The 18,692-nt window shown below is 39.3% G+C and overlaps 2 protein-coding genes across 3 annotated transcripts; both read right to left on the reverse strand.

The window, feature by feature from the left end:
* Positions 1-2: 2 nt before the first annotated feature.
* On the reverse strand, positions 3-13,560 carry map2k4b (mitogen-activated protein kinase kinase 4b). 2 transcript variants are annotated; one of them, XM_008437739.3, is made up of 13 exons: positions 13,379-13,560; positions 11,270-11,305; positions 9,789-9,821; positions 8,059-8,161; positions 6,529-6,703; positions 6,322-6,441; positions 5,631-5,750; positions 5,474-5,525; positions 5,260-5,387; positions 4,689-4,766; positions 4,452-4,600; positions 4,186-4,231; positions 3-3,629 (listed from the first exon to the last, which is right to left on the reverse strand). In XM_008437739.3, the coding sequence occupies exons 1-13, from the start codon at positions 13,479-13,481 to the stop codon at positions 3,516-3,518; spliced, it is 1,257 nt and encodes a 418-aa protein (XP_008435961.1). In that variant the 5' UTR covers positions 13,482-13,560; the 3' UTR covers positions 3-3,515. The 2 variants fall into 2 exon arrangements, with proteins under 2 accessions (XP_008435961.1, XP_008435962.1); XM_008437740.3 differs by lacking the exon at positions 9,789-9,821.
* Positions 13,561-14,786: 1,226 nt separating this feature from the next.
* Positions 14,787-18,448, reverse strand: adprm (ADP-ribose/CDP-alcohol diphosphatase, manganese-dependent). The gene is made up of 3 exons (XM_008437741.3): positions 17,670-18,448; positions 16,300-16,419; positions 14,787-15,126 (listed from the first exon to the last, which is right to left on the reverse strand). The coding sequence occupies exons 1-3, from the start codon at positions 18,232-18,234 to the stop codon at positions 14,840-14,842; spliced, it is 972 nt and encodes a 323-aa protein (XP_008435963.1). The 5' UTR covers positions 18,235-18,448; the 3' UTR covers positions 14,787-14,839.
* Between the last annotated feature and the right edge of the window lie 244 nt (positions 18,449-18,692).

Genomic DNA, 18,692 nt, shown 5'->3' on the forward strand with positions numbered 1-18,692 from the left:
CATTTTCAGTCTTTTTCATGGGGAACTTTTATTGTAACCCTCAATAAACATACATTATAATATTCATTGCCCTTAATATCATCTTATATTCTAATATGAACATTCTGGTAAATTGCAATTTGTACAACATGTACCCTGGAGGCTCATATTCCCCAGTGGCAAGCGTGCTTCCTGGAAACGCATCATCCCGCGATGAACCCCGCAGATCTGCAGGGAAAACGGCGCCATCTACTGCCATTCAGGAAGGAGACGAAAAGTACAGGCCTGACAAGAACTCCTTATGACAGAGTTTAATCTGGTGGTTGTAATGTTTTGCTTTCCCGGACAGGTAAAAAAAAAAAAAAAAAAAAGACCGTTCACTGTTCCTAACAAAATGACCTGACGTACACCCGCACAATGGGAGGTATGGCACAGCTAACGGCTGTAGAAACCCATAATGAACCAAACGTATGCATTTTCTTTGACTATCCCAAATGTAACAATACCAGTGATACTCCAACAGACTGATACTATTTAACTAATCTTGTAAACTGTTGTAGTTGAATTGTACAACCATTTAACTGAGCATGGCCATTTCTAATGTCATACAAGGTGCTGGTATGGTTTTATCCACTACATTCTTACTATTAAAAGCACCATTAAAGTATTTGAAACATTTCTTTTGCCTCAACGACACTGAAAAAAAAAAACAGATGCGACTCAGACAAACTCCCAAAACAATAAATTAACCTCATGAAGAATACAATTTCCTTTTGGATTTGAGCCACAATGGCAGCTTTTAGGAAACTGCAGTATTACAATATTTTACAATATCACCAAATCACTACCCGATTTGGCAATAAAACCAGCGAATTTCACTCTAGATTTGACACAATGAGAATTTTACTATTATTTATTATATATTTTCCTACACATTTAAATGTATTGGATGATGGATCTCTACAGTGTTGCGTGAAGTGTTTTGTTAAGAATCTACCTCATTGAAGTCTGACTGTTCTTCTCGGGTCTTCGTAGTCGGACCGGTCCTAGGAAGCTACGACACGTTTGGGCCAAACAAATCGATAGGCGAGGAAATGGCACGATGGGCTTCAGCCCCGACGCATGCCGAGTCACCGGAGGACATGCAGGCTCCAGGGTGACCTGAGGGGTCAAAGGGCGGGAGACGAAGCGAGGAGAGTCTTTCCTCCTCTCAACAGTTGTGGTATGGAAGTTGGTAGCATGTGATTAGCAGCATTTTACCGTTGTTCCGTCTATTCCTTTAATTTGACAGAAAGAAGCTGTCAGAACATGTAGAGCTGTAGTTACTACTGCATGCCTGTTTGTGGCAGCATGGAGGATCTGTGGTCACGAGGGGTGAGTTTGACTGTACAGTGCTAAGACAGGCTGTTGAGGAGACGAGGGGAAAAAAAAAAGTCTATATGGTAACATTTCTCAGTACGAAGCCACATCTCCTCTCCTGTCTGACATGATGACCATGTTTTAGGAACGAACCTTAGAAGATCTGAGCAGAACCTGCCAAGAACAGTTGTTTTTTGTGGCTATATACATATCTATTTACATCAGTGAAAACAACATCCGAATGTAACTTTACATCAGGCAATGTAGCATTGGATTAACTTCAGGTTTGATTCTCTGTGTGTGTTGCCTTATTGTTTTAGTCACAGAACTAAGAGTCTTCCTGTTTCAGAAATCAGCTGGTGGTTATGTTCATGAAGATGAGCATGTCTCTCAAGTAGAACCTTATTTATTTCCAAAAAATGCACTAATATGTATAGAACAGAGTTTGTGGTCTAAGGAGGAAACTATGATTTTTGCTAGATTAGCAAAACATATCAGTTTATAATGTATTTAACTGTTAGGTGTGACAGCTTTAGCTAGCTAACAGTTAGCTAAAATTTCTGTTAGCTAGAACTTGCATCTGGGTTAGCTAGCCGTTTGCTACAGCTAGTTAGACCTCTTGTTAGCTAGCCGTTTGCTACAGGTAGTTGGGTCGCTTTTTAGCTAGTTGTTTGCTACAGCTAGTTAGGCCGCATTTTAGCTAGCTGTGACAAAATAAACAAAAGCACTATTAGTATGGATTATTTTCCTTTGAACTACATTTATATAAAAAAAGTAAACATAATTCCTTCTTTGTCTGGTACTCTATGACGCAAGTATGTCTTAAACTGTAACTTATGGTATTTTTGATAGCCAGTCAAAAGTAAATCTGTTTAAAAAGGAATTTATATAACACTGGTAAGCTAACAACTTTTGGTAGTTTTAAATTAATGTATATATTCCATGTCAATGTACAAGTAGCACCTGTTCTCAGAGAAAACAGGCCTTTGTTTTTTTTTGTTGTTTTTTTTGGTTAAATGTTTGGTTTTCAATGCTTTGCAAGTTTCTTTGGATAAAAAGTAACAATTGCAGGTCACCTATATAATAAAAATATTAATCAAAGATCCAGAGATTAACAGCTTTACATGTAACAAACCTAAACTTTAAATCATGTATCAACCGTTAGGCACTTGCCTTTACGAAAAGTTTATGTAGAAATAGGATTTAGCAACATGTATAAAAGAATTAACACAGCAGAAAGCTCCTCATTTCAACAATAGCTGAGTTTATCTTTCACAAAAGTCTTTTATAATAAACTCCTTCTCTTTTTGGTAAAGTTTCTTGTACAACAATGCCGTTTCTTTTCTGCCTCTCACAAAGTAATTCAGCTTACCCGACTGTGTGCACTTTGTTTTGAGAGGTTAGCATCAGTAGCTAACTGAAAATGTTCTTCTGGAATAGCACATACCTAGTTAAGTGACTTAAACAAAAAGGTCAAAGCTCACACAGAGCCCAGCACTGCAGTAGGTGTAAGAAGATAAAACATTTAAGACAAGCTGTCACAGATTGCATATTGAAAAAAAAAAAAAAAAAAAAAAAAGTAAAGCCACGCTACCATAAGCTTCCAGAAAAGAAACATTTGCATACCCATTCATTGACTGTGTGTGAAGGTGCTCACAGCAAAACGGGTGTGATTTTTAGACAGTAGGTCTGTCAGCAATAATCCATACAAGTCGTCATTTTAGGCAAAGACAAATATGCATACAACGTACAATCCGTTAGGTTGCTGTTTTGTTCATACATCATAAGCTACACACAATTTCATTTGGTAGATTTTTGTGAACAAGTATATATTCCATGTATGTATACTCTATTCTTTGTGTCACATAAAACGATGCATTGCGCTTTACTAAGACAAAGTTGCTGCTTCAAGTTTCTCTGCTTTAACATGGAAGAGATTATTTAGGGATCTTAAAATGACTGGGAAATGTTTCTTCTTTTGGGGGGGAATTTTCATCTCATTGCACTGGAAAGTTTGGATTTAATTCCTTTGTTCTTTGGAACGTGTGAACAAACATGTGACCCTACATAACTGAAGGTTAAGTTGACAAGCGTCGCATCACAAAGCTTAGTGTACCACCCCGCTGGACGTTAAGGGACCCCTCCGTCCTCCGCCGATGGGAACGCTCTTCTTGGCATCAGTCGACGTACATAGGGGAGACGGGCGAGGCAGGGATCTGATCCAGGATGCGACACACGTAGCTGGCCACGTCCACGAAGCGCTCCTCGTACATCAGAATAAACGGGTGTTTCTGGGAGAGAAGAGGCAAGAAGCTTCAGGCTCGTTTGGCTGTGGCCGAGATCAAAACGGCTCCAGGTTTGGTGAGCGAATTTTGGGTTAAATATGGTCTAAATGCCTACAGAAAGTCATTAAAGGTGTAAGAGTTTGTAATTGTGCCCCAGTTTCTCTATTTTGGATATTTATTCCTTTGTTTCTGAGAAGAAAAAAAACCCATTGTTCTACATGATTGTACCAGCAGGTGGCGATAATTCAACAATAATAACCTAAATTAAATTCAAAAGAAGTTCCTGGGAATGGCTGAAGAAGTGCTAGGCTGGGTTCAAAATGACCCCAAAACTACTGAAGTTCATGTTTCCCCCCCCTCACACTGCACAGCCTTCCTTTTCTATCACTTCTTCAGCTCACAAGTTTTACAAAATATTTTGTGACATCTTCAAGTTCACAAGTTGAACTAAAGAAACGAGTCAGTTTAGCCTTCAACCACAGAAAATATTTCAATTTATGACCAAACTCTTTTCAATCCAGCTCCTGGACAAACCTAACAAAGCTGATGGAAGGGCACTCACCAGAAGCTCCCGGTACTTTGGCCTCTTTGACTCGTCTTTAGTAAGGCTGCACAAAAAAAGAAAAAGAAAACAAAAGAGCTGATTGTCCATCACCGTAAGCAGAGCTCAGGTCAGATTTTACATGCCAGAAACTGAAAAGGCACGGAAGGAAAGCGGGAGGCGTTTCCGGGGGGAAAATCGGACCCAAAAATCACCGGCATCCAATTTTTGTTCTGGGGAAGCTAAAAATAAAACGAGGCAAAACAGTTTCCTGCAGTGACACCCACCATAGGTTAACGAAGTTGGTGAACTTCGGGGAGAACTGCCTCTCCTCTGAGTTGCTGAGCTGTGGAGGCTCCCCTTTCACCACTTGCGTCAGCTGATCAAAAACACTATTCCACTTGGGGTACGGGAATCTCCCTGTGGCCAACTCATACTGGAAGAAAGACAGAAAGAACAAAAAACAGTATGAGCAACACTCGCTGGCCTCGTTTAAAGTCAGATATGGAGATCTTATCGGTTACCAAGGTGATTCCCAAGCTCCAAACGTCGGAGCGGACGTCGTAGCCCTGCCTGGAAGCACTGGGGTCTATCCTTTCAGGCTGGCAAAAAAGAAAAAAAGGCAAACATTCACACAAAACAGGTTAGATAGGGCGGTTTTCTTTAGGTCTTTATTTTAGATTAATTACTCGATAACTAGATCAGTTGTGAATTCAAAAGCATTGCAATTACAAGAGAAAATAATCACATTTTGTAGAGAATCTGGTTTAAATATGTAGATTTTATATTTTTGTTCCAGATTCTAAGGTTTTTCAGTCAATTCACTGAACAAGAACAACTGACTAATTTCAAATAAACACTAGTTAAAGCCAGTGAAACTATTAAATTAGGCCAAAGCAAATTACACCTGTTACAATCTATTATTTTTTCTTTCAGTTTTGATAGTAAAACACAATAAAAAACTGAAAGAATTTCGTTTCTCCTCGTCTAAAAATCTCTAAGGTGTGTTTATTGTCGACTAAACGGGCCCAACTTTTATTTACGCACATTAAACGAGCCACAAATTTAGTTAAAGGTTAAGCGGTTGGCACTTACTGCCATGTAAGGCCTGCAACCTGCATCTCTAGTCTTGGCTATGGAATCCACCAGCTGGCCGCTGATGCCGAAGTCACACAGTTTGATGTTTCCCCTTCTGTCCATGAGAATGTTGGAAGGTTTGATGTCTGCCAAGACGGACAAACTGAGTCAATTTGATAGAAATTAAAGCGAACGTCAGCTACTGGAGCTAAAAACTAAACACAACTCTTACCTCTGTGAATTATTTTCAAGTTTTCTTTTAAGTGATTCAGTGCTTTAACGGTCTGTAAAAAAATAAAATAAAATAAATAAATCAAACATTCAGGTCATTTTCCTCATGAATTGTTCCGTGTAAATTGTAAGGAGAAAAACGTGACACGGTTGCTTACAGCTAATGTTATTCTGCCTAATATTTCCTCTGGAATGACATCATCTAATACGCAATATACATATTTGTAGAATTTGTCTAATGAGGTAGACATAAGCTCCATGCAAATCCAACAGTCCCCCTGAAAAACAAACAAGAGGAGAAGAAATTTTACAACAGCAGGAAATATATGAACGTTAACTTTTTTAGCAAAGTATATTTTAAAGATTAAAGGGGCAGTATTATGTGTTTTACAGGAATATAGTGCCGTTTTAGAACATAATCAAGTAACTATGTTAACTTAAGACGTTAAAAAAATCCTCTTTGGGTCAACTATGACGAAAGAAATTTTACATCCTCATTTAACGCCTTGAAATTGGGCCTCTGTCTCTTTAAGAACTCCTGCTCTTTCTGAAACTCCGCCTTCAGGACGTCATCACAACATGTCAAGCTTGGAAACAAGCTTGGAAGATCACAACCACCTTGGAAGCTGCAGCTCTGAGGAGGAGCTGTGACTCAAAGGCGGGGCTAGGTCCACTCAGGCGTTGCCATGGAGATTAAAGAATTTCTCAAACATTAATGAAAGTATCATGGCAACACTCCAGGTGTGTCTTTGATGAGGGAATAACATAACATGATGTAAAGCTAAAGAAAAATAGTCAATTTTACGTAATACTGCCCCTTTAAGTGAGATCACGGTGGATTTCCCAGACCTCTCTGAAGAGGGCGCCGTAGAATTGGACGATGTAGGCACAGTCGCTACTCCTCATCACCACGTCCAGGTCCATCAGCAGCTGCTTCTGCTCCTTCTCGTCCACAGTGGAGCGAATCCTCTGAGGGGAAAGTCACACAGTCGCGGTCAGCTATACGAACGGAAAACGTCCAGATCACATCACACTCCCGCGGTCGGCGTGAATCACCTTGACTGCCATGATCTGGCCCGTCGGTTTGTGGACCATCTTGTTGACGGAGCCGTAGGCGCCGCGGCCGATCTCCCCGAGGTCCCTCAGGTCCTCCGCGGTGAAGTCGCAGTGCTGCTCCGGGGAGATCTTCAGCTTCCCGGACGACTCGATGCTGTGTGTCCGCAGGCGCTCTCTGCACGAACGGAGGCGGGTGCGGTTAGCCACCAAGCACAGAACACGAGAAAACAAAGGCCAGACGATGACGAAGGAGGAACAAATTAGGAGAATTTAAAAAAAAAGAGAAAAAAAAGCAAATACTGAAAAACCGTTGCCGTAGTCGAACTCGTTTAGTTTTAACAGTTTGGAGTCTTATCACGATGTCATCGGCATTATTGTAAAGTTACAAACTTTATTTATAAACTCTGTTTTAAACAGCTGCTGTATACGTGAAGCTTTTTTTTTAACCAGATCCTGATTAAAGACTTTAGTTTTTTATGATGTTAAGCCGCCGACTGAGTTTATAAATTCAGCTGAAAGCAGCAAAAAGACACCAGTGGAACATTGATCCAACACTGAGACCAACTTGTTTTGTTGAACCTTTGTATTTTTATTATCTTAAGGTATAAATGCAGGGACCTTAAGTTTGAAAGACTTTAATCAGAATCTGTTAAAAAACATTTTTTTCATTCTGGCAGAGAATACCTTAAAATATCCACTTGTATGGTCTAGGTCAGGGATCTGCAACATTTACAAAGCAAAAAGCTGTTTGTTTTTTTTACCCCCAGTCCAGCTAATTAAAACTCGTTACGTAACTTTTACTGGAAAGACAACTTAAAAAATTTTTTATGGTTATCTACCATAGGAAATTTGTGGTCATTAAAAATAACCAAAAAAATAAAAAAAACGCCATTATACGTATTCCTGTTTTCAGGTTTTGAAACAAAGAAAAACATCAAACATTTACAAAAAAAGAGGATTGATACATTTTCTTCTATGACGTTTGTGGGAAATTATGGAAACAAAAAACACTAAGAAAACGACAATAATGAGAAAAAACATGATAGATATGTCAGATCATTCTGTTCTAAACAGCCAAAAAAAAAAAGCTACTAAAATTTGCATTTGTTATATCTGTATTTTAAAAAAAAGTTGGTTCTGAACTTTTGTTTAGCCACATTATCACTGGCATGGAAACGGGAAGAATTAAGTGAGTTCAGGATTTAATTACCAATTACCTAATTGGTAATTGTTTTACCAATTAGGTAAAACAATAAAAAAAATACTTTGTGGGCAAAAACTGCTAAACAATAACTAACAAATTATTAACATTGCTTTGGCCAATGGAAAAAGAATAAAGAGTTATCTTCAGAAAGTCTCTCTTCATAGTGAATTTCTCAGGCTGAGATTGGCATTAGCACAAAAGCTACCACTAGAGGGCGCCCTCTGTCACAGTATATTTAAAACAAACTGTAATTAAGGAAAAGCAATATATATATTTTTTTATTTTTTATTTTTTAAAGCCTCCATGGCTTCCCAGCCTTTACTTACATGTGAGGATTCTGGAACGATGGAGCCGTGGGATGAAGCGGGAGCCTGGAGGTCGGCTTCACCGGAGGGTTGGCGAAATTTAACTTTAGGGCTTTACGTTTGCCTGGTTGGCAGAGAGAGAGAGACAGAAACACATCCAGATTGCCACAACATGCACACCACACAGAGTGGGAGGGAGGTCACCCAGATGATGCCAACAACCGAAACAGGCACGTCTCAATACATTAGAGCAGAACCAGAGATTTAAAATAAAACATGAAACTCTTCATTGCACACAGTCTGAATTACTTTATTGCTGTCCTTTTTGGTGATTAAGGTTCACAGCTCATAAAAAGTAGCAGTTGTATTACACAAAAATATATTTTCAATACAATACAATTCAATGCTCTCCTTTAGTCTTTAGCCTTACTCAGAATTGGGTGAGTCTTAAGATAACATGTCTGTCATAAAAATCATTATTTCTTAGGTTTCTGCAGTATTCAGAGAAACAAAACGTTTCGCTTTCCATCAACTGTGAACTGTAATTATGAAAATGAATAGAAATGATTGATCTGTGTGCAATGAAGTGATGTAATACACAAGTTACTAAAATGAAATGAAATGTTTGATGATTAAGCAACTGATTAATCGCATGATATAATGAAGATTTTCATTCTAATGATTCATATTTTTTCAATTTTGTTTACATAGAATTCACAGTTGTGGTTTCGGGAGTCTGTCGACTTTATTTCCTTTTTATTCATTGTTTTTGGTTGTGTTTTATCTTTTCCGACTCCAATCTGGAGTATTCTTTGTAAAACTTTAACAGTTTTATCACTTGAAAATTGTCTCAAATCAACAATTTTATCGTTTATCGCAATATTTTCTGGGGCACTTTATCGCCAGGCAGAATTTGTTATTGTGACAAGTCTATTGAGGATATTCTAATGTATTGAGATGTATTTGTGTACAGAGTGCAGCATAATGCGTGTCTTGACTTGAGATAAGCCCAAATAACCAAATGCCCAATAAGCAATATACAAAGAAACAAATATTTGGGGTTATCTGAAGCTCCTCATGAGGTCAGAAGAACAAGGAACAGAAGCAGAATGTCCCTGTGTACAGAGGTTCCCAATGTTCACAAACTTCTATGAAAACTCAAACAAATGGCATTCAGTGTGTGTTCATGTTATTGGAAAAACACTGGGGTGACATTGGAAATCCCTGTTCGATTAAAATATGCAAGAACCCCCACACAGCTCCCGGTTTTTTTTTTCCTTCTACCAAAGCTTTCCCACCACTCAAACAGCACCGATGACTCGACACTTTGACTGGACTCGGGTGAATTTAACACCACCGGGATGAAGGTGTCGCTTTCAGGTGCTGCGGTTAAGTGCTGGGTCCTCTTTGCCATGCCGTGTCCGACCAGCTGGAGAGCAAACGGATCCCTTAACCTTTAAGCCCCCAGTGCAAAAGGAATGTTTGGTGGCCGTGTTAAGAGTCAACAGTGGACAGACTTCCCACCCCCCCACTAGCTTCCCACCCGACTACCAGAACACCACACAGGCTCCTTCAGTAGTATACAGTGGTCCCTTCTGAACCCGGTTTTCCACCATCCGTTTGGATGTCGGTATCAGAAGCATCTAATCCTGAGTTTGGCTCACTGGACGGGGTGGAAACCACTTTAGACTACTGACGTGTTCCAACAGAGTAGAAGTCGGTGTGCTTTGAGTGAAACACTTAGTGCTTACTTTGGGGCACTCCGGACAGGCTTATCTGAAACCCTGAAGTAAAAGGGGGGAAAAAAGGCAGTGTTTTTACTACATTTTCTCAGGGCCTACATCAGCGTAAGTGGGTTGTTTTTCAGCAAATCTGGGTGCTGGAAGTGGAACATAGGGCAGGTTACAGTGGGTCTGCTATATACGTGTGTGTGTGTGTGGGACCTGAGAGGACAGAGAACTGGTGCTAGGTTTTGAATTTTTTATTTGTCAGCTTCAGACCAAAAATGAAGCATTTGTCACGTTCCACTGGCAGATGACTTTCTGCTAAATAAAATGTTTCTGCTAAAAATGACCCCGTTTGCTTAACATATGTCCATGTTTGAGACTCTTATTCTGAAGTAATAAAAGGAAGCAGATTTCTCCAAAAAAAACAAAAAAGCAACAGAATTTTGCTAATTTAACATAATCTGTGCTTGTGCATCCCTAATCTGTTGTCGGCCTGGGCAACTGCCCCAGGTTCCCTATATCAACACAGATATATTTTGGAATATTTTGTTAATACATACTAATATTTTATTCTGGTTGCATCTCCCACTCATAAGCAAAGTCAGTTTTTGGTGAGAAAACCTGATATTTTTAGGATATTTCCAAATGGTTGGTGTGAGATATTTACGTTTAGAATGCTGAATGTGTTACAAAACACGTTAATATATTTTATGCTGATGAGTTTTCTACCCTTCTGTTATGGGTCATGATGTATTTGGTGATGTTGGCATCCTTTTCGAGTGGAAATAACAAAAAAAGAAAGAAGATATACAATGAAAAAAGTGAGGAAGGAAAGAAACAAAAAGAAAAATTGAAGGAAGGATACTAAGAAGGAAGAGAGGCACAAATGAAGGATACAAGAACAGACGGAAGGAGGGAAGGACAAAAAAGAATAATAGAAATAGAGAAAAACACGAGGAAGGAGGAACATAATTTTTTAAACAATAGATAGGGTGAAAAGGAAAAAGTCGGTGTAATTTATTTTTCCATACTTATCCAGACCTGGAAAACAATAAAAATTCCTCAGACTTTTCCAGACTCTGCAGGAACCTAGTTCAAAATTTGTGAGCAATGACACGTGCCAGTGGAACCAGACTGGGAGTCTGTGTGCTGGGATGAGACGATTCTCTCCAACAGACACTAGAAAAATGCAGAGTGTCTCTGAAGCAGACATTGTTGCTATCTGACGTGTACAATAATAATTTTTTTTTTTTTTTTTTCAAACTCCGGATAAGGGACGCAAAAACATCCATAAATAAAACTCGGCAACATGCAGACAGGATGATAAGATGGAGGTGAAATTTTCCACAAATAAAAAAGTGGAAGAAAAGGGAAAATTAATGACAGAGGACGGATAAGGAAAAGCTGAAGGAGTGTCTTGGCCAACAAATGGCCAACAAAAACAAAAATAACAAACACAGATCCTCTAAAAGAAGGCTAAATTCTTGGAAAATAAAAGTGAATACCTGTTTCACTTTGACATCTCCAGCAGGTGTTGGTTTCTGCAAGGTTTAGATAAAACATTTCACACTAGACATCGGTCACAGAGTAAGGACATGCAACTTAGATCTGTTCATCACAAGGCTGCATCAGTAGTTGCCATAAACGTGTCCATTATGGGACAGGGGGTTTGTCTGATGTGTTTTGGTTTTGCAGAATTTATTTTTATGGAATTATGGTCAGAAGTTTGCATAAACTAATCAAGGGCATCGATGCAATAATATTTTCTGCCTTTAACAATTTATTTGAACTGATCTTTCAAACAAATTGAAAGACTTCTTGGATTTACCAATTACCACATTCATAGAAAGGCAGTGGCTATTTAAAAAGGGTGAAGGAAGACTTTAGATTGGAAACTGCATTTAATTTGAAAGATTTTATTTTGCTAATCCTGCTTCTTAGAGAGAGTTGCAGATAACAGGAAGGCTAAACAAATCCCAAAGTCACAAAGTCGGTGCAAAGAAACTCATTTATGGTCAAATATCCAGCCAGAAGTAGGCCAAAAGTTTGCAGACAGCTACAAAACGTGTGTGATGGAGGTGAATTTGCTAAGAATAGCATACGTATGTATACTCTGTATCCTGGGTGAATCAGGGAAAATCCAAATTGCCTTCAAACTTGTGCTTTTTAACACTCGCTTAAAAACCAATTAATTTTAAGCATGAAATTAATAACTGCCCGTTGATTAATGCATGTGAACTTCTGAATAGAAATCTATTTCTCACTTTTGCGGGGTGGAATGGGGGAGGAGAATAAGAAGAGCCAACCACGACAAATGAATAAGACTAGCTGGTTGCAATTTTTACCAACCCATAGTATGCTTCCTGTCCGATAATGGAACTTGCTTGCTAACTTGTGTTAGCTCGTGAGCTTAGCCGCGTCTAAACCCATTGTTTCATCAATTAACAGCAAAACACGCTTATAAGCAGCAATGAACGCACTGTTTGAGAGCATTTACAATGCGACTTATGTTAGCGAGTTTAATTTCGATAACTCCCGAGTTGGGTTAGCAACGCAGAAACTCTCAGGTCGTTCGTGACTAGTAGCATTTAAACAAGAGTTATGACTCAGCGAAAAATAACTAACTACGAGCAATACGTTTAGTGTTTGCCAAGCCTGGACGCAAGACTCGGGCACTGTCAGGGCTGTAATGTCACGGTGGCCTGCCTGGGGAGAGAAATTCATTTCACAGTAGGGCCTTGTGCTTGTTGTAGCAACAGTGTGCTAACAACATTGGAGTTAACGTCAGAACCGGGCTGAGTTCATCTTTACGCTGAAAACTTCTGAATACAAACGACTAGTATCTTATAGTATAGAAACATTTCAATATATCCGAACAGGACTGTTTGCTTTAAAACTCAGTTGACCCTTCAACATCAGTTGCTAAAACAGTAGTCGTGTTAGTATTTGAGCCACTTAAAGCTAACTCAATCAGCCAGAGCGTAAGCGGAAACTACGCAAATAGACATTCAAAATAAAAGCCGCCGTTAAGGGCGTTCTTTGATAACATTTCTCAAATAGACACCAATATACACAATGTTCAACTTGCTTTTATTCTCAACAGATAAAAACCCATTTCTGATATATTTTTATGAATGTTATGATATACTGCTGTAACATTCTAATTCGTGGTGACACTTTTAAGTATGGCACTGCAAAGAGTTTTAATGGACAGCATCTGAAATATAGCGTACTGAATATTAGTCTTTGCACTCTGCATATTGTACATTGCGCAGTTTTCACAGTTCAAACACTTTTGACTACAATACTTCTGTTTATATCTATGCTACATTTTGCGGTGTTTGGCGATTTTGCAAAGTAACAGTGCTCTGTCACCCACCCTGTGCATTTTTATGTCATTTGTCATACAAGTCCTCTACATTTCTCATGACAAGATACGTATACCTATTTTATTTTGAACATTATCACCGGAAACACAAATGTACATAAGTCCTATTTGACCACGGTGAGGAGAGGGGTTAGCTTCAGGAAAGCCACAAGCTATCTTTTCCGACTAACTTGGCTATCTACGCTGGATATGGTAAAAGACCGAGAGAGTAGCCGTCAGTGCCTACCTTGCATGCTGCTGCTCTGTGTCTGTTGGTGAAGGTGATGCGACGTGGCCCCCAGAATATTGCCGGAGCCCGTGGAGTTGCCGTTCGGACTGGGAGTCGCCATTGTTGTGTTCCGGCGGCAGCCAGCGCTCGGGCTGCAATGCAGAGTGAAACTTCGCCCTCCCCTGGCTGCCCTGCCTCCAGACGGGACACTGCGTCACTTGAACGCAGCAGCTGTATCACGGCCACGTCTGGGCCGTTGCTGCCTTTAAGGACGGTGGAAAATCCTGGTTAACGCCACCTTATACTGAAACATTAATACTTTTTGATATAAGGCGTGTACTCTCTCTGTATAAAATTAACTTCTTTTTGAGTAAATGTAGATGCCTTTATTTAAAATACACTATAGATATACATATACACTATAGTTTTTTTTAATGTTGGGTTGTCAGCATTTAAAAAGACGGTGCAAGTCGAATCACGACCTCCAAAATGCAAGAATAGACTTGCATGGGTTATCAGACAGGAGTCTTTCAGTCTTCTCTGGGTGGATATGTCACGACAAGTGGTAAATCTGCGCTAAATCAGTCTGTTTGGGTTAACTTTATGTAAAACAACCAGAATTTCCCTTTCATTTCCAAATGCACATTATGGCACACGAAAAAAAAAGTTGGAACTTTTTTTTTTGTTTTTTTTTTACAATATATACCCCAAAACAATTCATTTTGCCACTTAGAAGGTCTGGAAGAACTCTTTATAACATTTGAGTATGTAGAAGCACCGCAGGTTTCCTTCTAAAATGTGAAAATAACATGCATATTTTTTTAAATGTAAATTTCTTAGCAAAAGTTATTTGAGTTACTCTAGCACATACTTGTAATAAACTGCAAATAGTGTGAATTTGTTTTACCTCCATCAAATTACTGAAGCCCACCACTTAAAGTGAATTAATCCATGTTTTAAAGTTACATTTAAAAAGTCAATCTTTTTACACCCACAAATGTAAAGAAAGGAAATACAAAATACATAAACACACTGTTGATGCACACCACAACCTCCGACTCATATTAAAAAAAGTTATGAATGTATCACACACTGCCTCCATTCAACACTTATTATATAAATGTTTTTTTTATTATTATTATTATAGTCACGGATTTCCAGAGTAAATTCTAAGAGATCTGCGTTTAAGTCAGTGCATAACAACTCATTAGTAGAACCTCAGTTCTGTACAGTGGGATACAAACCAACAGCAGCAACCATCATGAATTTCTTAAAAATATTCCTATATAAATAAATGTGCAAACATAATTATTTTCGATTCAAACTCAAGTACACGACATTTTGGGAGACATTGCTTCATTTGTACTTCATTTGTCGGTCTTCCGCTATGAGACGTACATCTCGTCAATTAAAGTGACCCAGAAAATGTGCGGAACATTTTTAATGTCGTGACAGTTCCCCCCCATACAGGCTGAGTCATCAGGAAAACAGAAACACCCGGTCCATGACCCTGCCGCTCCCCGTCAGCTCCATCCTGTCCGGGTAGACGGAGACTGTGGCGTAGGCGTCGCTGTCGGGTCGGGTCTCGATCACCCCGTCCAGCGTCAGGTGGTGTGCGCCTGTGTCCAGGCAGTAGCCGCCGTCGTGGGCGTGGCCAGCCATATAACACACCACGCAGCTGTGGGAGCGAATGATGGCCAGGAGTTCCTCGTGGTTCCACGCGAGGCAGACATAATCCGTGGTACCGGGGTGCACTGGAATGTGACCTAGGTAAGGAAACAAGAGATATAAAACATCTGGAATCACTTGCTACTTGGTTCTGTCTTCCGTGACCGTATTTTAGCTGCCTTTCAATCTGCCTGAGGAAAAAAGATTTTTTAAATTTTTTTTTTGTTGTATATAAAAATAAATAAATAAATAATAAAACGTTGGGGAAGGTGCCCCAGTCAAAAATGTTAATTTCTTAGTAGGCAGATGGTACAAATCCCAGATTCATTTTATTTTTGGGTAAATTAGGAACATTACAAAAAAAGAAGACAAAACAAAATACTACTTTATGAAGCAATAATTTAACAAAAAAGGAATATACATTGCTGAGTTTATGAATTGGTGTCTTACCTATTCATAAACTCAGCAACCTACAGTAATGAAAGATAACCCTAATGTCCATATACATAAGTACGCATAAACACATTTATATTTAATATATATATATATATATGTGAATATACCTGCAACACATAGTAACATTACATGCATACATGTTTGCACAATACATACATCAAACTTTTATCATTTTACATTTTAAGGCTCTGTTAAAGAATCTCACAAAGATTTAATCATTATTCAATTCTTTAAACAGTTTCATGCTGATAACTGAAAATCTTGTAGATTTTACTTGACTTTTCTCTTTAGCATGTTAAAATGTTAACAAACCTCGCAAATTATATTTACTCTCTGTTAATTTAAATAATTTCTGAATTCCAGAAGGAAGACTTTTGTTCAATACATTTACAGTACTTCCAACATTTTTATATACCCTAAGTATTTAAAAGTATTGCTTTGATAAAATGTTTATCAGTTGACAATAACTGACTTTATTCATAAGCAAAAACAGTGTTTTTTGTCATTTAGCTTATATGTCAACATGTTATTTTTATTTGAATTTCTCCATATTTATGAACAATATGACAAATGTGGAACTGTTATCTAGAATGATCTCTAAATAATTTCTCTCATAAACTATCCATTCCATCTCTACTTATAAGCAACTTTACACCAATACCACTGAAGCCTGGTTCAAACTAAGCTAACAATAAGCGAAACTGTAAAGTGACAATAAAACTACCATAACCTCCGGCTGCATAAGCCCGAGCTTCTCAGTGGCTTGTTAGTTCAGGGATGTACGGGTGTGTCGCTTAGAAACAGGTTTCACTTACTGACAAGAGTAACTTTTTCTTGTTTCTCATCCGCCACAGACAGCAACGAGTCCAGCCAGTCCAGCTGTTCCTGACTGAACCCACCGTTGAACATCGTAAACCGACTGTGGCACTGCAACTCTGCGAAAAGGCACAGCAAATGTTGAAGTCCACGAATCACTTGGCTAGGCTGATTTGATAACTTTTTCATGTTTTTGCATTTTTGTTGCGTTACAACCACAACCTCCTGAGGATTTTATACCACACAAAGTAGCACAGAAGGAAAATGGTGAAATGTAGAGCATATAGCAAAACATGCGTAAGAATGTCGAGATAAAAATTGAACTTTAACCTCTAACGCGAAATGCTGAGGGTGGAGGAAAGCCAACACCGCACATCGGCCTGTACACCAATTTAACAACGAAACATGGTGGTGGCTGCATAATACTGTGGAACAGGTTTTCGTCAAGATGGATGGAACTATCCATCAGCCATCTTTTTTTTTCTTCCACGCCATAATTATGCACTACTTTTTGTGAGTCTGTCAAATAAAAAAAAATCTAAAACATTGCAGTTGGTTTTTGTAATGTGGCTATAGCTGCGTTTCCATTACAAATATGCGCAAGTCCTTGTCGAAATTCTGCTAATGTCGAAAAAGCACAATTTCGCAATTGCGTTGTTTCCTTTGAGTTAAGAAATTAAAATCACACGTGAATAAGCCTGTTTACGCAATGAGTCATTAAAAATACTGGCAGCGATGGATGTAAACGGTTAAATGAGATATATCCATAATTCAGCCACGGCGCTAATGCTAACGCCATCAGAGAAGGCGTAGGAGCAACAAGCCACTTTACTTCCGTATACTCGGGAGCATCTACTATGAGGCGTTTTGGGAACGCTGTAGCCAGCAATTTTACATAAGCGCTATGGACTCAATACACTCAAAAGACACAACTTTTTATGAACTGTGTGATGCTGTGAAAGCTCCAGTGGAGCCAGCTGCACATTGTCAAGGAACAAACAACAAAAAAAAAAAAACATCCTCCTCCTACTATTTCCTATCGTCTTCTTCATGGTTTTCACCAGTAGTAACATCCGGAAGTTGATCACGTGATTCATGTGGCGCGAAAAAAAGTGTTTCCGACAGTTTTGCGAAATACATCTATTTCGACATGCTTGAAACACCACCTCGAAAAAAAGATACATTTCATATTTGCATGTTTCCATTAAGCGAATTTATTTTTCGTAATTTCAATTTGCGCAGTTCTATGGTTAATGCAAACGCCGCTAATGTGGAAAAAAAAAGTTCAGCTTTAAATAGTTTTGTAAAGTCTTGCTTTCACTTTTGATGTACATTTGTCCAAAAATGTACATTATATATTTCTATATACCTGGCGGACAGTTGAGATCCTTGTTGTTGTTGTGCAGCTTAATCAGATTCATGGCCTTGTTATACCGTTCACTTGACTCCGGTATACCCAGCAGGCTCACATCGTAGGCATCCAGAACAACAAATACAAACCCGGGGAAAGGGCTAAACTTGTAGGCGTAGATGTCACCCTGCTTCGGTCTCCAGTCCGCGTTCAGGCTGCTGTCCAGCGACGACCCCATCAGCTGGCTCCTGCTGAAGTTATAAAACTCATGGTTGCCCCACACGTGGTGCACCTTGACGGGGCAGGAGGCGAACTCCCGCATCACGGTGTCCAGCGCTCGCTGCGAGGCGCCGTTGGGCTTGTTGAAACCGTCGATCACGTCCCCGAGCTGGAGGATGAAATCGGGCTTGACAGCCGAGTCGGACCAACTTTCTAAGGCGTTCTGCAGCAGCTTCAGGCTGCTCCGGTAGTACCGCTTCCTTGTCCGGGAGAAATTGAATCCGTCATCAATGTCCGCGTACTGAATGTCAGCGATTACGCCGAATGTAAACAGCGGCGCCGGTTGTCGTGGAGAGAGGTCCATACCGGAGTTTCTCTGCCAAAGAGCGGGACTCCTGTGTCCACCGAGGGAGCGACAACACTGACCCGAGACCCAGCTTCCTGGATTACCTTTACATACCGTTCAGTTTTCTGATCAATCCCATGTTATTGACACCGGTAGCACACACTTAACGCCCAGGGGTTACTGTGTACTACGGTATGGCACAATAAAACTACTTCCGGTGCCGCAATCGTTCAAAATAAAAGCCACATACCCATGGAAATGCATATATGAACACCAAGGTTCCAAAATATGAAAAATATATCCAGAAAAATTCATTACTTGGAATTCATTACCATGAAATCCAAAATAAAATCATTTTGGAAAACTGTCCCTTTTGACAGTTGAAATGCCTCAGTTACAACACTATTTATTAGCGTTGTCATGTAAACTAATAATTGAATTTCATTGTAAAATGGCATTACTAACCCTTAAAAGTT

The sequence above is a fragment of the Poecilia reticulata genome, chromosome 19, assembly GCF_904066995.2.
Source record: "Poecilia reticulata chromosome 19, P_reticulata-male-v2, whole genome shotgun sequence".
In the NCBI taxonomy this organism is placed as follows: domain Eukaryota; kingdom Metazoa; phylum Chordata; class Actinopteri; order Cyprinodontiformes; family Poeciliidae; genus Poecilia; species Poecilia reticulata.